The sequence below is a fragment of the Pungitius pungitius genome, chromosome 1, assembly GCF_949316345.1.
Source record: "Pungitius pungitius chromosome 1, fPunPun2.1, whole genome shotgun sequence".
NCBI classification, from domain to species: Eukaryota; Metazoa; Chordata; class Actinopteri; order Perciformes; family Gasterosteidae; genus Pungitius; species Pungitius pungitius.
The window spans coordinates 18,882,315-18,900,077 of record NC_084900.1 but is presented as its reverse complement, the minus strand read 5'-3'; the positions used below and the strand labels follow the sequence as shown (position 1 = coordinate 18,900,077).

General features: G+C 47.6%; 1 protein-coding gene across 2 annotated transcripts in view; it reads left to right on the top strand.

Annotated features, from left to right (window-relative positions):
• The first annotated feature begins 3,073 nt into the window (after positions 1-3,073).
• LOC119222615 (glutamate receptor U1-like) overlaps positions 3,074-17,763 on the top strand; it is a 33,958-nt gene continuing 19,268 nt past the window's right edge. The window contains exons 1-4 of one of the 2 annotated variants that reach the window (XM_037479388.2): positions 3,074-3,212; positions 3,363-3,438; positions 4,527-4,558; positions 5,165-5,344. In XM_037479388.2, the coding sequence (XP_037335285.2) occupies positions 3,375-3,438; positions 4,527-4,558; positions 5,165-5,344 (276 nt within the window). In that variant the 5' untranslated portion in view covers positions 3,074-3,212; positions 3,363-3,374. Of the gene's footprint in view, positions 3,213-3,344; positions 3,439-4,526; positions 4,559-5,164; positions 5,345-17,763 lie in introns of both variants that reach the window. The other variant, XM_062562964.1, reaches the window with a different exon arrangement.

The window sequence follows — 17,763 nt, the reverse complement described above, 5'->3', positions numbered from 1 at the left end:
TTTGTTCACAGGCTTAGACGTGGACCAGTGAACAGAGCCTCATGCGAGCTGACACTTAAAAGCCTGGGTTCTGGCCAGCTTTGCCTGCTGTTCTAATTTGGACTCTGCTTGGGGTCTGTGTTTACCAGCCATCACCTCTTTCCGTGTTCGCTGGTGGTGTCGACGGGGGGGGGGTGCATCCGCGTTCTAATTGCCGCGCTGACTGAAAACATGGACGGACGGACGAGCCGGAAAAACACCGACACTCCGCTGCATTAAAGAAAGTCCCTCCGAAATAAAATCCCAGGATGACATTTTTTTTTTTTTACTTTTTTTTGTCCGTGCAATGGCCCGTGACCCACTACAAATGGGTCGCGACCCACCAGTTGAGAAACACTGCCCTAGAATGTGGAATGAAACTGCTGTGGGACTCAAAACTATCTAGTAGAGTGTAAAATAATAACATGAATGGATTTCATGCACAGTTTTGAGGAAGCTGTGTTGGTATCTGCTTCCTCGGAGAGCCTATTTTTGTTAAAAAATAAAAACTTACTCCGCTCTGTAAGACTTTGAAGCGTGACCCGTTGATTCAAGCGCCGCAGTCTCCGCTCCAGCCAGCACACAAACACAAAAGACTGCTTCATTCGGGTTCCAAGAAAACCCCGGGGTCCCTCTTTAAGCCGTATTTCGCTAGACATTTTGGAACTCTAAACCTCCCAGGCCTGCAATACTTGGGGCCCGAGAGGACGTGTTTTGTCTCATCGGGTGAATGCAGCCCCTCCTGATAAAAGATGAAGTCATGGCTTGTTTTTGAAGCTCTTTTGGTTGTTGTTGCAAAAGCTTTTCTATGGCAAAGCTTGGACTTGTATGGGTGTGTAGATTAAGTTTTATGGTTGGACTGTGTATACAAAAGTGGATGCAGTCATGACTCCCCCCATTGGTCCGTGTACTGCCTTTACAAAGCCCCAATAGCGTTGATTTTGCCTTTTGTCATCCAACCAATGAACCGAGGTTACCGTATGTCAGATCCTTTAAGTAACCGTTGGCATAACTCATGTTATCATTCTTGATGTTGTATTGGGTCTGTCAGTCTGTCAGCTGAATGCACTTATTGTAAGGGGCTTTAGCTAAATGAAAAATGTAAATCTATTTTCAATTAACTGATATTATTTTGTATTTCTTTCACTTTGATATTCAAGGTTTTATTTGCAAATTGATAGCAGAAAAGCCAAACTACAGTATATTGTCCGTGATTTAATGTATGAAAGCAACAAAAGGGGCTGAATACGACCTTGAATGTTTATAGGCATTGTACGTACGTAGGCTGAATGATGTACATTTTCACGGCAAGCTTTGCTTTTCTCGATCCCTTCAGCTTATACAAAGAAAGAAATAAATGGAGTTATTTGTATCCATCATTATTGCAGATAATACATGAATCAAAGGGAAGTGCAGATATAGTTGATGCGTGGATTCTAGGTCAAAGGGAGTTACAGGAAGACATTTGGTTTTGGAGCACATTCCTTCTCCCTCCTGACAAACCTTAGGGACAACTTATCTTTCCTGTAATACACAAACAGTGAGAATCTCTGTAAAAGTAACAACAGCTTCTTGTGGTCTATACAGTTTCAGCTCAGACGATGACTGTCTCCACCAAGTCATGCTACATTTGCATCCTTAGATTAATCATTTTAGATATTTGTGTAAAATTCTCAGTGGTATACGAATTATTCAATTGAACTGTGAAAAAAATGAAATCTAGAAGAAAGTCGCGTTAAGGTTTGTGGGCCCTGTAGTATCTACGTGTAGATATACGGACAGGCACAGGAAGTACACGCATACAGTAGTGTTATCACTCCAACCAAAGTGTCAAAGCTGACGCTGAGGCTTCACGTAGTCCCTGCTTTTTGCACAGTTGGTGATGATTGGCTTCAGCTGTGCTGACCACACCCCCTGTTCGTTAGTGTCTCAGGCACCAGGGGCAGAACGGCTAGCCATAGAAAACAAAACTTTCACAAAATGTCACATGTCAAAATCTATTATGGATTCTATTCACGTCAAAAGGGAGAAGGTAAAATCCCCCTACAATTGGAGTACAGTACAATGATGAACTCTTAGAGCATACAGAAACCTACTAACTAGCACTCTAACGCCACTCTAGGCGATAAAGTGCTAGTGCACTATAGCACTCTAACGCATAAAAAATAAAAGCATATTGAAGAATACAAGTCAGTGTGTAGAAGATGCACCTTTGGCTGCAGTCAGTCTCAACCAGGCTCCCGCATTTTTCTCTCTCCATGAAAAACAACTCAATCTTTGTTGGGTTGCTCTGGGATCGGGCCTGAACACTTACAAATTCTCCAGTGGATTAAAATGGGGGCTTTGACTTGGCCCCTCCAGAACAATATACGGTATACGGCTTCATTAGGATTCCAAGAAAACCACTCTGCCCCAATTGTATTATATTACTTCTATTTCTCTGGACAATTTGGCACAGCTCAACCTCTCAACTGAAAACCTCCAAACCCTGCAGCAGATGGTGTTTATTCAGTGTCTAGTACAGTTACAATACGGTCCGTGTGCATTCCTTCATTATCTGCTTCCAGCTGCAGTTCCTTTGGACCTCTCCGTTGTGTATTAAACTGTCCCTTTTTATCAAGAAGCTTTGTCAGACCTTCTTGCTCCTCTCAAGGAGAAGGAACACTTGGTCCCTTTTAGCTGATTTGTGCAATGACTGCTGTGTGTACATATGGCTCATGTTTTATTTGGGATTTAGGTCATGCTTTAGGATGTCAGACTGTAGTAAATACGTAATGCTTGATATATTTTTGATTTCTCACAAGGACATTATCCACTAATTTGAGGGTGAATACTTTTGCTAAAACGTTTTACACTCACATTTTAATTCATTCACCTCGGTTTGTAGACATTTTTTACCTTTAAAATTCTTGTCAAAAAAGCAGAGGAAAACATTAAAGGGGTGGTAAATGCGATGTAAGTGTAGAACAAACAACCTGCTCCAGTAATCTCATAACTGCATCAACCCGTGGCCAACATTACAGAGTTTCTCCTCTCTGCCTCCTTATCTCCTCCTTCCTTATGCTCCGCCATATAAACCCTCACGACAGTCCTCTGCACACAACCCCTTTCCTGATCCAGCGAGAAACACATTTGAATTTCTTCAGTCTCCTCACACAAAGGTTTTAATTCACATCCCAGCTGAAGTAACAGAGGTAAGGGAACTCCTTTTTGATAGCAAAGGATCTAATCCTGGCATTTTATATATATTAATGTATGTATTTAATGTGCAATCAAGCATATTCTAGGGGAGACAACCTCTGAAATTGCGATTATCATGTATCAAGGATCCGTGTGATTTTCAGAGGGGTGGAAACATGAGGGACTGCGTGGCTTTGGTCTTCTGTGTGGCAGCCTTGACAGCTTGGAAAGTCTCTGCAGGTAAGACTGATGCCTCACCTTTCTATGGAAACATCTCTATGGACAATAATGAGGCCATATATATTTTTTCCTTTTCTAAATTACAAACTTTCTTCTGAACATTATTATGTTAATTTGATTTAATAACATTGTAGCTGCTTTACAGAGTTGGGTCAACATTGTCTGGATAAAGGTTTATTATATTGTTGTTTCTGAAAGAAGGCTTCTGGGATTTTTTACTCTTTCTAAAAACACTGTTTTTATTTTATTTTTTTTGTCATACAAGCAAGTCTGGCCTGTTTCTTCACACTTTGGTTGCAACAATTGTACAATGTAAAGCCTGTAGATCTATGTTTTATCAGGTAATACTTGACCAAAGAATCTTTTGCATGAGTCAATTCAGCTCATAGCTGCTTTGTGCTGCAGGAAGGTTTCTGTATTCAGCCAAAGAAACCCTCTCTTGTCCACAGCCCCAGTCTAGTGTTTGTAGGGTGAAAGCCCAGTGGGTTATGGCTGACCCCATGGCGTCCCCGTTTCTCACCAGTGGAGGGGCTACCGCCTCGCTGAGACCCGGAGTGCATTGTGATGAATCAATTAACCAAGTCGGTGGGGAGGCTGGGGGGCTGGAGGACTCATGAAGTGACAGGCATCTCCGCAGATCGTAGATCCTGTCGTCTTCTCAAGAGGAGGCTGATGGAGTGTCATTGGCTTTGTGCGACCCAGCCAGTCTGCTTTTGTGATCGCATGTATTTATGAGGAACTTGCACCGCTGGCTCCTCCGCTGACCCCCCCCCCCCTTTTCTGTGACAAAGCCCGGGCGGGCATGTTAGTGTGAATAGCCTTGGTCACAGTTACAGCAGAAAGAACACCGCTCTGGGTGTCATGGGTAATACTCGATCATTGGGTAGGGGTTGAACTCCTGCTTTGATTACGGGGGGGTGAAGCTCAGTCATATGAGAGGATTACATGAAGGGGACTCAAAGCAACAATGTGCTTCAGTTGGGTAATGTTCTGTACGTTCCTCTCATATGTGTGCTGCCATTCATGCTCCATTCAGGAATCAAGAGATTTATTGTATTGTCCCCCTCCCCCCCTTATCTTCATTTTAGATGCCAAGGAGTTATCCATCACCACCATAAAGGTATTCTCTCTCGACACCAGAACAACAAGCTGTGACCCATTCAACCTACACATTAAAAGTGATTATCTCATTTTAGTTGTTGCTGTGATAATGGGGTGGATCTTAAAACTAGGAAAATACCAAATTTAAGAAACTAGAAGGTGATTTGAATTGAGAACGAATATCTTTTACATTTGTTTCAAGAAAATCACATTACATAAATAGGATTTGTTTTCAATTAAAAAGGATCCTGGTGAGTGAAATATTTAATCTGAAATATGTATGTATATGGGAAATATCGGGTATAGTAAAGAAGCGTCAACTTTTGGATTTCTTTCTATTTACAATTCTTTCCTAATTCCATGTCTAGAAGGAAGAGTTGGTTGCCATGTTATACGATGCCTACACTTGTAATTATTTTTTAACTTAACTTAAATGAAGTATTTAAAGTTCTCACATTTAAGCTTTGTGGCTGAAACTAGTTGGATTGTTTTCATTTATAAAACACATCATTTTATAATTTAAAAAAAACAGCACGTTTTAACCCAGATTCAGCAATTAGAACTCCTCTTTGAAGAAAAGAAAACCATGCCCCCCCCCGTATCAGTATCGCTGTGGTCTCCTCAGGAGGAGCCCTACACCATGAGCCGCGGCGTCGAGCTGGAGGGCTATTGCATGGATCTCATCTCTGAGCTCTCCAAAGAGCTGGGCTTCAAGTACAAAGTGAGCCTGGTGAAGGACAACCGTTACGGCGTCAAGGACCCCAGCGGCACCTGGAACGGCATGATGGGGGAAATCATCAGACGGGTAAAAGTGGCGCCCCTCAAAATGAGATAACAAGTGCAAAGGATCTGTGAGTGTTACGCCCCTGCAATGGGGAGAAATAATCACGAGAGTGATTTTGTGGTGTTTCCTCAGTAAACATATTTACTAGAATGAGGACAACCCTGCGAATTCTAGACTATGAGGTGAAGACAAAACCAATCGATCCCCGCACAGCTGATCAGGCCACACAACAGATAATCTACTTATATTGGGTCCATGGTATTTTAACAAAGTTTATATAACAACAACATAACCATCATTTGTACTTGTCACACTCTCCCGTGCGATCCTCTGAGTTGGGGCTGAAAGTTCAAAGGCTATAATTTGAAGATGGTCAACAGTCCGCAGATCATAAACACGAGGCCTGAGTCCAAGTCTGGTGACTGTCCAGATCTAAAAACCAGTCCATTACTTTTCCCGTTCCTCTTCTGGGTGCCTCTGGGTAACGTTTTTTATCAAGACCCGCTCACCAGGTTGCAGTACTTAGCTCCTTACTTTTGTGTCACAGTATTTCTTACTTCTCTCAGTAGCCTTTTGAGCATTTTGGTTCACAATGTCGTATGCTTCTTCCATACCTTGCTTCCATTTTTCCACATAGTCTCGCTGGTCGCTGGAACCTGAAGTCGCGTGCAGCCCAAAGAGCATATCAACTGGATGTCTTGGTGATCTCCCATAAAGGAGGTAGAACGGAGAGTAGTCGGTTGTCTCGCAACGTGTACAGTTATAGGCATAAACTAGTTTGTTCAATGACTCCTTCCAGTTAGATTTTTCTTTCTCAGTCAGTGTCTTGAGCATTTGCAAGAGCATTCGGTTCATCCGTTCCACTTGGCAGTTTCCCATCGGATGATAGTGTGTCGTTCAGGACCCAGCCACCCCACTGAGTTTCTTTAACTGACTGGACAGTTGATTCTCAAATTCTCCTCCTTGGTCGTGGTGGATGCAAGAGGGGAAGGCAAACTTCAGAGCAAAATCATTAAAGATCAGGTTTGCAGCAGTTTTTTTGGATTTTGACGTGGTGGCATATGCCTGGGCAAAACGTGTAAAGTTATCAACTATGACAAGAATGTACTCGTATCCGCCTTTGCATTGGTCAAGATGGTCAAGACATTGAATCAATGCACACCATCTTAAATGGCTGTGTTGTTACCATATTTGTCAATGGGGCCCTTGTGTTATGGCAGGGTCGTTTTTGTTTTAAGCAAATGCAGGTTTTAGTTACATAGTGCTCGATTTTTTACTGCATGTATGGCCAGAAGAAACAATCGCGTACTAGAGATACTGTGCGATCAGCACCTTGGTGTCCCATGTTATTATGCAACTCTTCCAACACTTTCCTTTTGTATTTTTCTGGCAAAACCAGTTGTTTGCGGGCAGGTGTAGTTCTGTACAGGATGCCATCACCGTCAATTGTCTGCTTGTCCCATTCCCTCATCAAACATTTTGTCTTTGTGCTGAATGTCCTTAGCTCCCTAGCCTGTGGCTTTGAACCTGATAGTTTACTCTTCAACACAGGACCGATAATCAAGTCACATTTCTTCGCTTCGCATAACTGTTCAGTTGGTATGGGACTGATTGACGCGGGCGCTGGCTCATTTTCAGCCAAGACTGACATGGATGCAGCTGTAAATTCCCCAGTTGCAGGGGACATGTTCTGTACTGCCGCAGCTTGGGTAGCAGCAGTGATGATGTGAGGTGGCGGTTCTTCAGAACATTCTCTCATTAATGACTCAGCATCCAGCGGCATTCGTGATAGAGCGTCAGCATCACCGTTCTCCTTCCCTGGCCTATACTTGATAGTGAAGTGGAAATCGGCCAACTCTTCCACCCACCTGGAAGTCGTCGCGTTCAGTTTGGCAGTCGACAGGATATAGGTGAGTGGATTGTTATCACTATACACAGTAAAGGTTGGAGCATAGTACAGGTAGTCGCAGAACTTTAAAGCCAAGAATTCTAGTTTTCCTGCATGGAGGTGATAGTTCTTTTCAGTTGCCGTTAATGTGTGAGAGCCTTAGGCAATAACTCTGAGCCTGCCATCCTGTCTTTGATACAAAACAGCTCCAAGACCTTGGTGCGAGGCATCAGTGTGTAGAACAAATGGCTGAGTGAAATCAGGGAAACCCAACACTGGTGGATGGAGCAAACACTCAATGAATTGTTCAAGTACCTGTTGGTGCTGATCTGTCCATTCAACCGGCTTGCGGGAGGGCACCACGTGACTCACTTTCTTGAATCTCTGTTTTCCCTTCTTGTTACTGCCAGGAGTTTCATCAATGTCTGCTTTTAGAAGGTCATACAAGCAGCTCGCTCGTTTTGAGAAGTCTTTGATATACTGCCTGTAGTAGGTGAGTAGGCCAAGCATTTTTCTAAGTTGGCTCACCGTCTGTGGTCTGATGTCTTTCAGTGTTCTCACTGCTTCCAGGTCAGCAGGATCAACTTTATTGCCCTCTTCAGAGACAATTCTTCCCAAGTAGCGGATCTCTGGCTTGAATAAGTCACACTCACTTGGCTTGAGTTTAATGCAGTATTCCTTAAGGCGTCGCAGCACTCTTTGCACATCATTGACATGGTGATTGAAGGTTTTACTGAAAACCAACGTGTCATCCAGATAAGAAACGCTGATGTCATCACAAAGTGCTTCCAAGCATTCCTCCATACAGCGCTGAAATGCTGCTGGAGCGTTCATGAGGCCAAAGGGGATACGAACCCACTCATAGAGTCCCCAGGGAGTTACAAAAGCTGTCAGTGCTTGACTCTCTTCTGACATGAATCCCTGATGGTAAGCTTTGCCTTGATCTAGTAGGGAAAACCAAGATTTTCCACCTAGACTGTTCATGATATCTTGGACTCTGGGGATAGGCTGACGATCAGCATGGGTCTTTCTGTTCAAGTCTCTGTAATCTATACACAACCGGAGGGTGCCATCTTTTTTTCTGACGCACACGACAGGTGAGGAGTACAATGAATTTGACTTCTTGACCCAGCCATGTGCAATTAAGTCATGAAGGTAACCTTTCATTTCCTGGTAAAGTGGGCTAGGCACAGATATATATATATAGATATATATATATGTGCGTTTGACTGGTTCAGTGTCTGTAACCGCTGGGTTCGTGGGGGATCGAAATAACAGCCGGACACGTATTCATCGTTTGACGATCAGTTTATTCTCACAGGTTTATCCCCCCCCCCCCCCCCCCCTCGCTCCCCTCTCACTCCTAAATAGCTTGGGGAGTCATTGTGTCAATTGTCCTCAGCTGGAGGTTCATTACCTCCAGCTGACACCATTCCCCGAGCCACTCCCCCTCTCTCTCCCTCTGCAGCCGAGCCGAAACCACGCCCGCCACCACATACCCCCACTGCCCACTGACTTAGGCCGGGGAGCCGTCCGGCCTAGCTTACTCCCCCCCCCTCCCTCCAGAGGGCGAGAGAGGAAGTCCGCCACGACCATCTGCGTCCCCGGCCTATGGACCACCTTGAAGTTAAAAGGCTGCATGGCCAGATACCACCGAGTGATCCGGGCGTTAGTATCCTTCATGCGGTGGAAGCATTGGAGCGGGGCGTGGTCCGAACAGAGGGTGAATGAGCGTCCCAGGAGGTAGTAGCGCAGGGAGTCCACCGCCCACCGGATGGCCAGGCACTCCTTCTCCACCGTGCTGTACCTGGCCTCCCTTTCGGACAACTTCCGGCTGATGTAAACCGGGGCGGTCGACCCCCTCCACCTTTTGGGACAAAACGGCCCCCAGCCCTCTGTCCGATGCGTCGGTCTGCAGAGTAAAAGGGAGAGAAAAATTAGGTGTGTGGAGGAGCGGCTCCCCACAGAGAGTCTGTTTCACAGTCTCAAACGCCCGCTGGCACTGCTCCGACCACTGGACCGGATCTGACGCACCTTTCCGGGTCAGGTCGGTCAAGGGGCTGGTGAGGTCCGCAAAGTCGGCGATGAACCATCTATAGTAGCCTGCCAGCCCCAAAAACCGCCTCACCTCTTTTTTTGTCCGCCGTCTTGTCAACCTGAGGGCGCACCTGCCCGCCCCCCAAGTGGTACCCCAGATACCGTACCTCCCTCCGTCCAACTGCACACTTCCCCGGGTTGGCGGTGAGCCCGGCCTGCCTCAGCGACACCAGCACCGCGTCCACTCGCCGCACATGCTCCGCCCAGGTGGTGCTGTGGATGATCACGTCGTCCAGGTACGCGGCCGCATATGCGGCGTGCGGGCGCAGCACCCGGTCCATGAGGCGCTGGAACGTGGCCGGGGCACCGAACAAGCCAAAGGGAAGCCTGGTAAATTGGTACAGACCATACAGAGTGGAGAAAGCCGTTTTCTCTTTGGACTCTGACGACAGGGGAATCTGCCAGTAGCCATTAGTCAAATACAGGGTCGTAAAGAAACGTGCAGTGCCCAGCCGGTCCAGGAGTTCATCGACCCAGGGCATTGGGTAGGCATCGAATCGTGATACGTCGTTCACCTTGCGACCTTGCCACACAGAACCGTACAGACCCATCTTTCTTAGCCACCAGAACGATGGGGCTACACCAGGCACTTGTGGTGGCGGGCGTGGTTTCAGCTCGGCTGCAGGGGGGAGAGAGGGGGAGTGGCTCGGGGAACGGTGCCAGGTGAAAACAATAACAACCAGCTGGGGATAATTGTGTGTGTGTGCTCTCCCCTATTTGAGCAGTGAGGCGGGGGCGAGCGAGGAGGAGAGACCGACCGAGCGAGCGGCGTGTCATCGCGAGCAGGAACAAAATAATTAAAACAATAAAACCTTTGAAGCCCACCACCCTGGTGTCAGTGCCTGTGTCCGGAGCCGTACTAACCCACACCGTACAGTGGCGCCCAACCCGGCAGAATGGCGGACGAGGCACAGCAGGCGATGCCGGCCCAACCAGCGCTGGCACTGGGCCAGATGATCGGGGAGCTGGTGGCGATCCAGAGGGACCAGGCCGAGGCTAACCGGCAGTTCCTGGGGGCGCTCCAGGCCCAGGTGGGGAGGCAGGCCCAGGCGCTGGAGCTATTGGTGGCGCGGTCGGGACAGCACTGGCGAGCCTAACCCTCCACCGCATGACGGCGGAGGACGACGCCCAGGCCTTCCTGGAGGCCTTCGAGGCGACGGCGGAGGCATGCGGCTGGCCGGAGGAAGAGTGGCCGGTCAGGCTGGTGCCCCTCCTGACCGGGGAGGCGCAGACGGCGGCCATGGGGCTCCCCCCGGCAGCCCGGAGAGTCTATGCGGCCGTGCGGAAGGCCGTGGTCGACCGGCTGGGGCTGCTGCCCGAGGACCACCGGCGGCGATTCCGGGGGGCCAGGCTGGGGCCAGAGGACAGGCCGTTCGCCTACGGGCAGCGGCTCCGGGACGCCGCCGCCAGGTGGCTCCGGCCGACGGGGGTGGAAACGGCGGCGGAGGTCCTTGAAGCGGTGACACTGGAGCAGTTGGTGGGGGGGCTCCCGGCCCGGACGGCGGCGTGGGTCCGATATCACCGGCCACCGACGCTGGAGGCGGCCACCACGCTGGCCGAGGACCACCTGGCGGTGCACCGTAGCGGGCAGGGCGGCCGGGAGGGCGCGCCGCCGGCGACGCAACCAGCAGCAGCGCCAACCGGAAGGAGCCTGCAGCTGACCGCGGGGCGGCCCACACCGGCCCCACGTCGAGCGCCGACAGCCGTGCACCGGGAACCCCCGACCGCAGCAAACCCTGGCACCCTTCCTGACCCACCGGGAGATTCTCAGACGCCAGGGCAGGAGTGCTGGAAGTGCAGGCGGCCCGGCCACCTGCGGAGGGAGTGCCCGCTGATGGAGGTGGGGCAGGTGATCCGGGTCGCCGGCGCTCCATCACCCTCCCCCGGCCCGGGAGCGACGTACCGCGTTCCGGTAAGAATCCAGGGGGGTACACGCCAGGCGATGGTGGATTCGGGCTGCTCGCAGTCCATGATACATCAGAGCCTGGTTCGGCCAGGGGCATTGGTAGAAGCGTCGCGGGTGAAAATTAGGTGTGTGCACGGGGACATTCATGAGTATCCCATAGTGTCCGTCGAACTTAGGTTCAAGGGGAAAAAATATAGAATAAAGGTCGCGGTTAGCTCCCACCTGACGCACCCAGTAATTTTGGGGACGGATTGGGAGGGATTTAACACGCAAATGGAGAGGCTGCGGGGGTGCGTTCACGACCGACAGGGACATGCGGTATCTGTGCTGTGCTCAGCGGTGACGCGAGGTCGTCCGACGCCGCCGGGGGAGAGGGGGAGAGGGGGAACCGGCGGAGCCTCCCGTGGAGACTCCGGTGGTTCCAGAGTTCCGCTCCATGGAAGATTTTCCACTCGAGCAGTCTCGGGACGACACTCTACGCTCAGCCTACGACCAAGTGATACGAGTTGATGGTCATTTGGTGCGCCCTGACGCAGCACAGTCATACCCGCACTTCTCATTGATTAGGGACAGACTGTATAGAGTGAGTCGTGACACTCGAACGGGGCAGGAAAACACCCAGTTGCTGGTGCCGAAAAGCCGCCGGGAAATGATTTTCCAGGCGGCTCACTATAATCTGATGGCGGGTCACATGGGATACGGGAAAACACTAGACCGGATAATGGCCCGATTTTATTGGCCGGGCATCCGGGCGGACGCGCGCCGCTGGTGTGCGTCCTGCCCGGAGTGTCAGTTAGTCAATGCACCAGCCATCCCGCGTGCCCCGCTGCGGCCTCTACCGTTGGTGGAGGTCCCGTTCGAGCGCATCGGCATGGATATAATCGGGCCATTCCACCGGAGTGCACGCGGATACCGCTTTGTGCTAGTCCTCATGGATTACGCAACCCGGTATCCGGAGGCAGTGCCATTGCGCAATATCTCTGCAAAGAGCGTTGCGCAAGCGCTGTTTCAGGTCATCTCCCGGGTTCTCCTCTCCCCACTCGCTCCCGTCTCCCTCTTAAATAGACGGGAGGCCTGTTTAATTGTCCTCAGCTGGTTCAGGTAATGAACCTCCAGCTGTCACCATTCCCCGAGCCACTCCCCCGCTCTCCCCCTCTGCAGCCGAGTCGCAACCACGCCCGCCACCACACTTGTGTTTCAGTCTTCTCATAAATCTGAGTGGGCAGGACTGTCATAATGTCATAATAGTACCGATGAACGTACGTCCTGCCAAGGCGATGTCATGGTCGGTCAACAGAATCAACACACCTTTCCTGACTTTGACAAGTGTGTCGTGAAACTCAAGACCATCTGGCCACTGGTTGTTCAGGTCTGGCTGAAACAGCATAGTCATGTCCTCTTTAAAAGACTGTGCAGCTACACAACAGTTAATTTGGATGCAACTGCGTTTTGAAATGACAACTCCTTTTCTCTTTGTTTTTACCGCATACTCACTTGCTTGTTCTGCACTAACAGCTTGTATGAAGGCATTTACCTTGTTTCTTTTGAGATTTGGGAAAGCTCTCCTCACTGTGCTGTACTTTTTTGTCTTTGTCTTTGCAAGGATGTGTTCAATAACATTGAAGCCTATGATGGGACGAGACAGGTGCACACCTTTCATCACAAGCACCGGAATGATCATTTCTCCAGCTTGGTCAGTTTTAGAAGCAAGCCTAAAAGTAATTTCAACCCATCCCAAATAAGGCATTTCAGTTCTATTTGCAGCAGTCAATGTGAGATCATTAGGTGAGTCCAGGATCTCTGAAACATCTCTCAGTCTTTTTGTTGGTAAGTATTCCTCCTTCCATCTTTCATCAATTATTGATACCTGAGAGCCTGTGTTCCATAGAGCTTGAACTTGGTGGCTATTGAGGTGACATTCAACAAGGCACTGCCTACCAACTAGTGAACTGACTTTGTGGGAGGGGCCAACTCCAGTTGATTGAGGTGGATCATGTGCATTTTTCCAGTTAAAGGATAGCTTTTCACTATTGCTTGACATGTGGGTGGAATACAGAGTCTCTTTACATGATGGACATTGTGTCAGTCTGTCAGGGGAGGCAGCAGAGCCACCCTTTTCACATTCCTGGGACTTCTCCATACTTATCGTAAGCACCCGTCCCTCAGTGGTCACCATTCCCCGTTTAAAGGTGCCTTTTCGGGTTGTCTGACTCCCCTGGCTTTACATCCGGCTTGAAAATGTTCTCCACTCCCACATCGGTAGCAGTGCACACAGTGTTCATTCACTCCCGTCTGCTGGCAGCCAAAACATATCCGTGGATGACGGGAAAAGCAGTTGGTAGGATAACTTGGTCCATACTGAGGCTGACTGTAACTATTGTAAAGTCGCTGAGGGGACGCAGATGACTTGGGGGCTATTCCTGAACTAGCTGGAGGTCGAGCATCGGGCTGTGGCTGAATCCGAGGCTGCTGTAGATTCTCTTTAATCTTGGCTATTTCTGCACTGAGGCCTTTCAAAAAAGCTACACCTGTCCGAAGCGCCTGTATTTCTGTTAGCAGGTCAGGAGAGAGTTTAGTCGTGGCTTCCTTCACTGAGCATTTAGCAGTTGGGACATTGTCTGTCTGCACTACACTTGCACTTGTAGCTGACTGTGGGGTGCTGAACTTCTTTTTCTTTTTCCTTTCTGTCTCAGTAGCACAAGCAATGTTTAACCTCATCTGCGGTTTCGGTATCTTGTAGAAGGGGCTGCATGTCTATCCTAATGCTGTCATTCTGGAGTCCAGTAAGTACTGTGTGCAAACACATGCGCTGAACTAAGGTTGGGTCATACTTTAGTCCGGACTCTGATTCTTGGGAAGCAAACAGTATTTTCTGCTTCAGGTCTAAAACTCGCATGAGAAAAGTCTGGGGGCTTTCTTTGCCGTTTTGTGCTTCAGCAGCCAACTGTTTGTACAGTTCTGTGGCACTCTTTTCTTGAAAGTGCGAGCGTAGGATGCGCCTAAGTGTGGGGAGCGTCAAGTGGGGTTTTCCTTCTAAATAGCTAAGTAACCGTGAGCCGGGGGAAAAAGCCCTAATCACAGCATCTACTATCTCCATTTCAGGATAACTTCGGTTAAGTCCATTTTCAATCTGGTGAGCAAGACTGGAAAATGTCAATTTCTCCTTCTGATCTGGTTCGCCAATTTGGCTTGAGATTTTGAAATCTTTGCGCCAAGATGGACTCGGCTGCACACTGCCATGTGGACTGATGGTTGATTGGGGCTTGTACGGAGTCTCAGGGACAGGAGAGTTAGCATCGAGCTGCTCCACTTGTGTATTGTTACGCTGTTAACACAGTTTCCTCAGCCTGTGCTGTTCCAGAACTTGTGTCAGTGGTCAGATCTGTGATCTTATCTTTTAGACATAACAGTTCAGACATACCGTCATCTTCATGTTCTGACACCTCTTCTCTGTCGAGGTATTTCATTATGTGCGTCAAAACCGACAAGCGTGATTTCCTTTCAACCGTTGCTCTCTATGCACCCGAAATGTGAAGAAAATCACATATTGCCAGCAAATCGTCTTTTGTCAGTGTTTGTAATTTTATCGCTACCTCGGACCTAAGGAAATAGGCTAAGGAAATAGCTCCTTTAGCATACGAAAGGAAAGCAGATAATTCGTGGCAGCGTGCGGTGAATCGTTAACCTTTTTTACTAATCATCATCCTTTTGGTGATTGACGACCGAAATTTCAATTCAAACTAGTTTTTGTAGAGAGAGGAAAGAAAAATGCCCAAACCGACTAGATCAGAGACAAAGCTACAGGGAGATGTGGCGACAACGGAAGAGGAGTACGTAAGCCTGAGTCGAATTACTGAGTTACTGGATAAACAAAAGGACATCTTTAAGGATCTGCTCCATCAACAACAGGAGAACTTTAGAGGATTCATAAAAATAATAATGGAATCTACTAACAACCGATTGGATTTACAGACAAAGGACATTCAAGAGCTAAAAACAAGCCTGCAGTTCACGCAAGGTGAGGTGGAAACTTTAAAAGAACAGAATCTGAAACTCACGGAGCGCACAAACACTTTGCAAACCCATTTTCATAAAGTATGTGACAATTTGCACATTATCACGGATAAACTGGAGTATCTGGAGGGACAGAGCCGCAAAAACAATCTGGTCTTTGAGGGAGTGTTGGAGTCGCCCGGGGAGACTTGGGCCGACGCCGAGGAAAAAGTGAAGGAAATATTGAAGGAGAAGCTCCAGCTACATCACGCGTTCGAGGTGAAGAGGGCTCACCGCGTAGGGAAACCGGGCAGCGGGAGAGACTGGCCGAGACCCATCATCGCCAGACTACTGCGGTGGAAGGATCGAGAGGAAATCTTGCAGCGCGCTAAACGACTCAAAGGAACAAAAATCTTCATTAACGAGGACTACACCGAATTAATAAAAAGAAAACGTAAAGAACTGATGCCGGAGCTGAGAGCTGCACGAGAAAGGGGGGAGATCGCCTTCTTGAGATATGACAAACTCATTATACGTCCACGCAGCAGTACACCACATCCAGTATAAACACCGGGAAAAACGTATGGATTTTGGTATGTAAAAGCACATAATTTCACATGTCTAGTAATACATATAGTTCTATAGGAAACACCGACTTGGACTTTTCAATAAGGAGAATTGCTGAAGCAAACTCCCAGGATTTTACATTCTCTCAATACGACTTACAGAACACTGCATGGTGGGGGCGTAGCTATGTTTATAGACTCCAACTATAGTTATAAAGTAATGGAGAATAAGACAATGGTGGTGGATGATACACTTGAATGCCTTACTGTAGAAATTACAAGGCAAAAAAAGAAAAATATTATTGTGAGTTCTATTTATAGAACACCTGGCTCTGATATAGATGTTTTTTCTAATTGGATGGAGGAGCACTTTTTAGGATTAAATCATAAAGTCATGTTTGTGGGGGGAGACCTCAACATCGATCTGTTTAACCCATATAAACATAAAAAGACGGACGAATTTATAAATACCTTATTCAGCATAGGTCTGTTTCCTCTAATAACCAAACCGAGTAGAATAACAACCCATAGTGCCACCTTGATTGATAACATTTTCTCAAATGAAATAGAGAGTGACACAGTCAGCGGATTAATGATAAACGATATTAGTGATCACCTTCCAGTTTTCGTTTTGTATAAAAATGGATATGTAAAAGATGAAGAGGAAAACAAGTATTGGTTTAGAAGGGTAAAAACAGAGTGTAACGGATCCCGCATATAAAGAGACATGGCACTTACTGCTGGTGAAATTACTCCTTTATTTTCTTCCTTTCCATGCAATACCATCCTTGAACGTCAGCGTAAAAACACCACCGTAAGAGCTTTTTGCCATTATTGTTACGGGTCCATTAAACGAATACAGTTTTGAATAAAATTCACATTTGTTAGTAACAAGTTCCGTTAAGCTCACATTCAAAACGCAGAAACATCCTCTTTTTACCCTTTCAAAATAAAGGTACAATTCCCTTTTACCGGAAGATCTGCGGAGTTACTTACACTCCCACCAAATTAGTGTTTTTACAAAATAGAAACCTTAAAACACTCAATTTCAAATTACAGAATAACCTTTCAAAGGTATGGGCTAAAACTACACAGAAAACAATATAGCATTTCTTAACTGCAATAGTGCTTAAACAGCCTCTAACAATAGAACTAATTTCTGGACAGGGCGCTCCAAAACAGGCCTGTTGGTGCGCTCTCCTTTGTGATTCAGCTCCTTCTCTCCAAACAAGATTTTGGCCCGTCTCACAAGTCCATCTTTGCCTTTAATGACGTCTGAGACTGTCCCGAGTTTCCATTTGCTTCGTGGTAAAGTGTCCTCAGCATCCAGTACAATGTCACCAACCTGCAGGTTCCTTTTAGTGCTATGCCAGCATTGTCTTGTTGTGATATTGTGTAGATATTCTCTTTTCCATCTACTCCAAAACTGCTCTGTCAGGTACTGCACCTGACGCCATCTCTTTCGTCCATAGAGATCCTCTCTTTCAAACTTGCCAGGTGGAGGCAAGGCTGTGGTGGATTTCATCGTGATCAAGTGGTTAGGAGTGAGTGGCTCCAAACTGTTGTGGCTGTCCAAGGTATCAGCTGTGAGCGGACGACTGTTCACTATAGCCATGGTTTCATAGAAGAAGGTGCGCAATGATGCATCATTTAGCCTACCAGAGGCAAGGGTGGCATTAAGAACACTTCTGACAGTTCTGATTTGCCTTTCCCACACACCACCTGCATGGCTGGCATGAGGTGCATTCATTACAAAGTCACACTGCTTTTCTGTGAGGAATACGTTCAATCTATTCGTGTCCAACTCCTTTAATGCAGCACTCAGCTCATTTTTTGCACCCATGAAGTTAGTGCCTTGATCACATTGAATTTGTCGTACAGCACCTCTTAAAGCAATAAAGCATCTCAGTCCATTAATGAATGTGTCTGTGGACAAGTCCTCCAACATTTCAATATGAATGGCTCTAGAGCAGAAGCAGGTAAGGAGCAA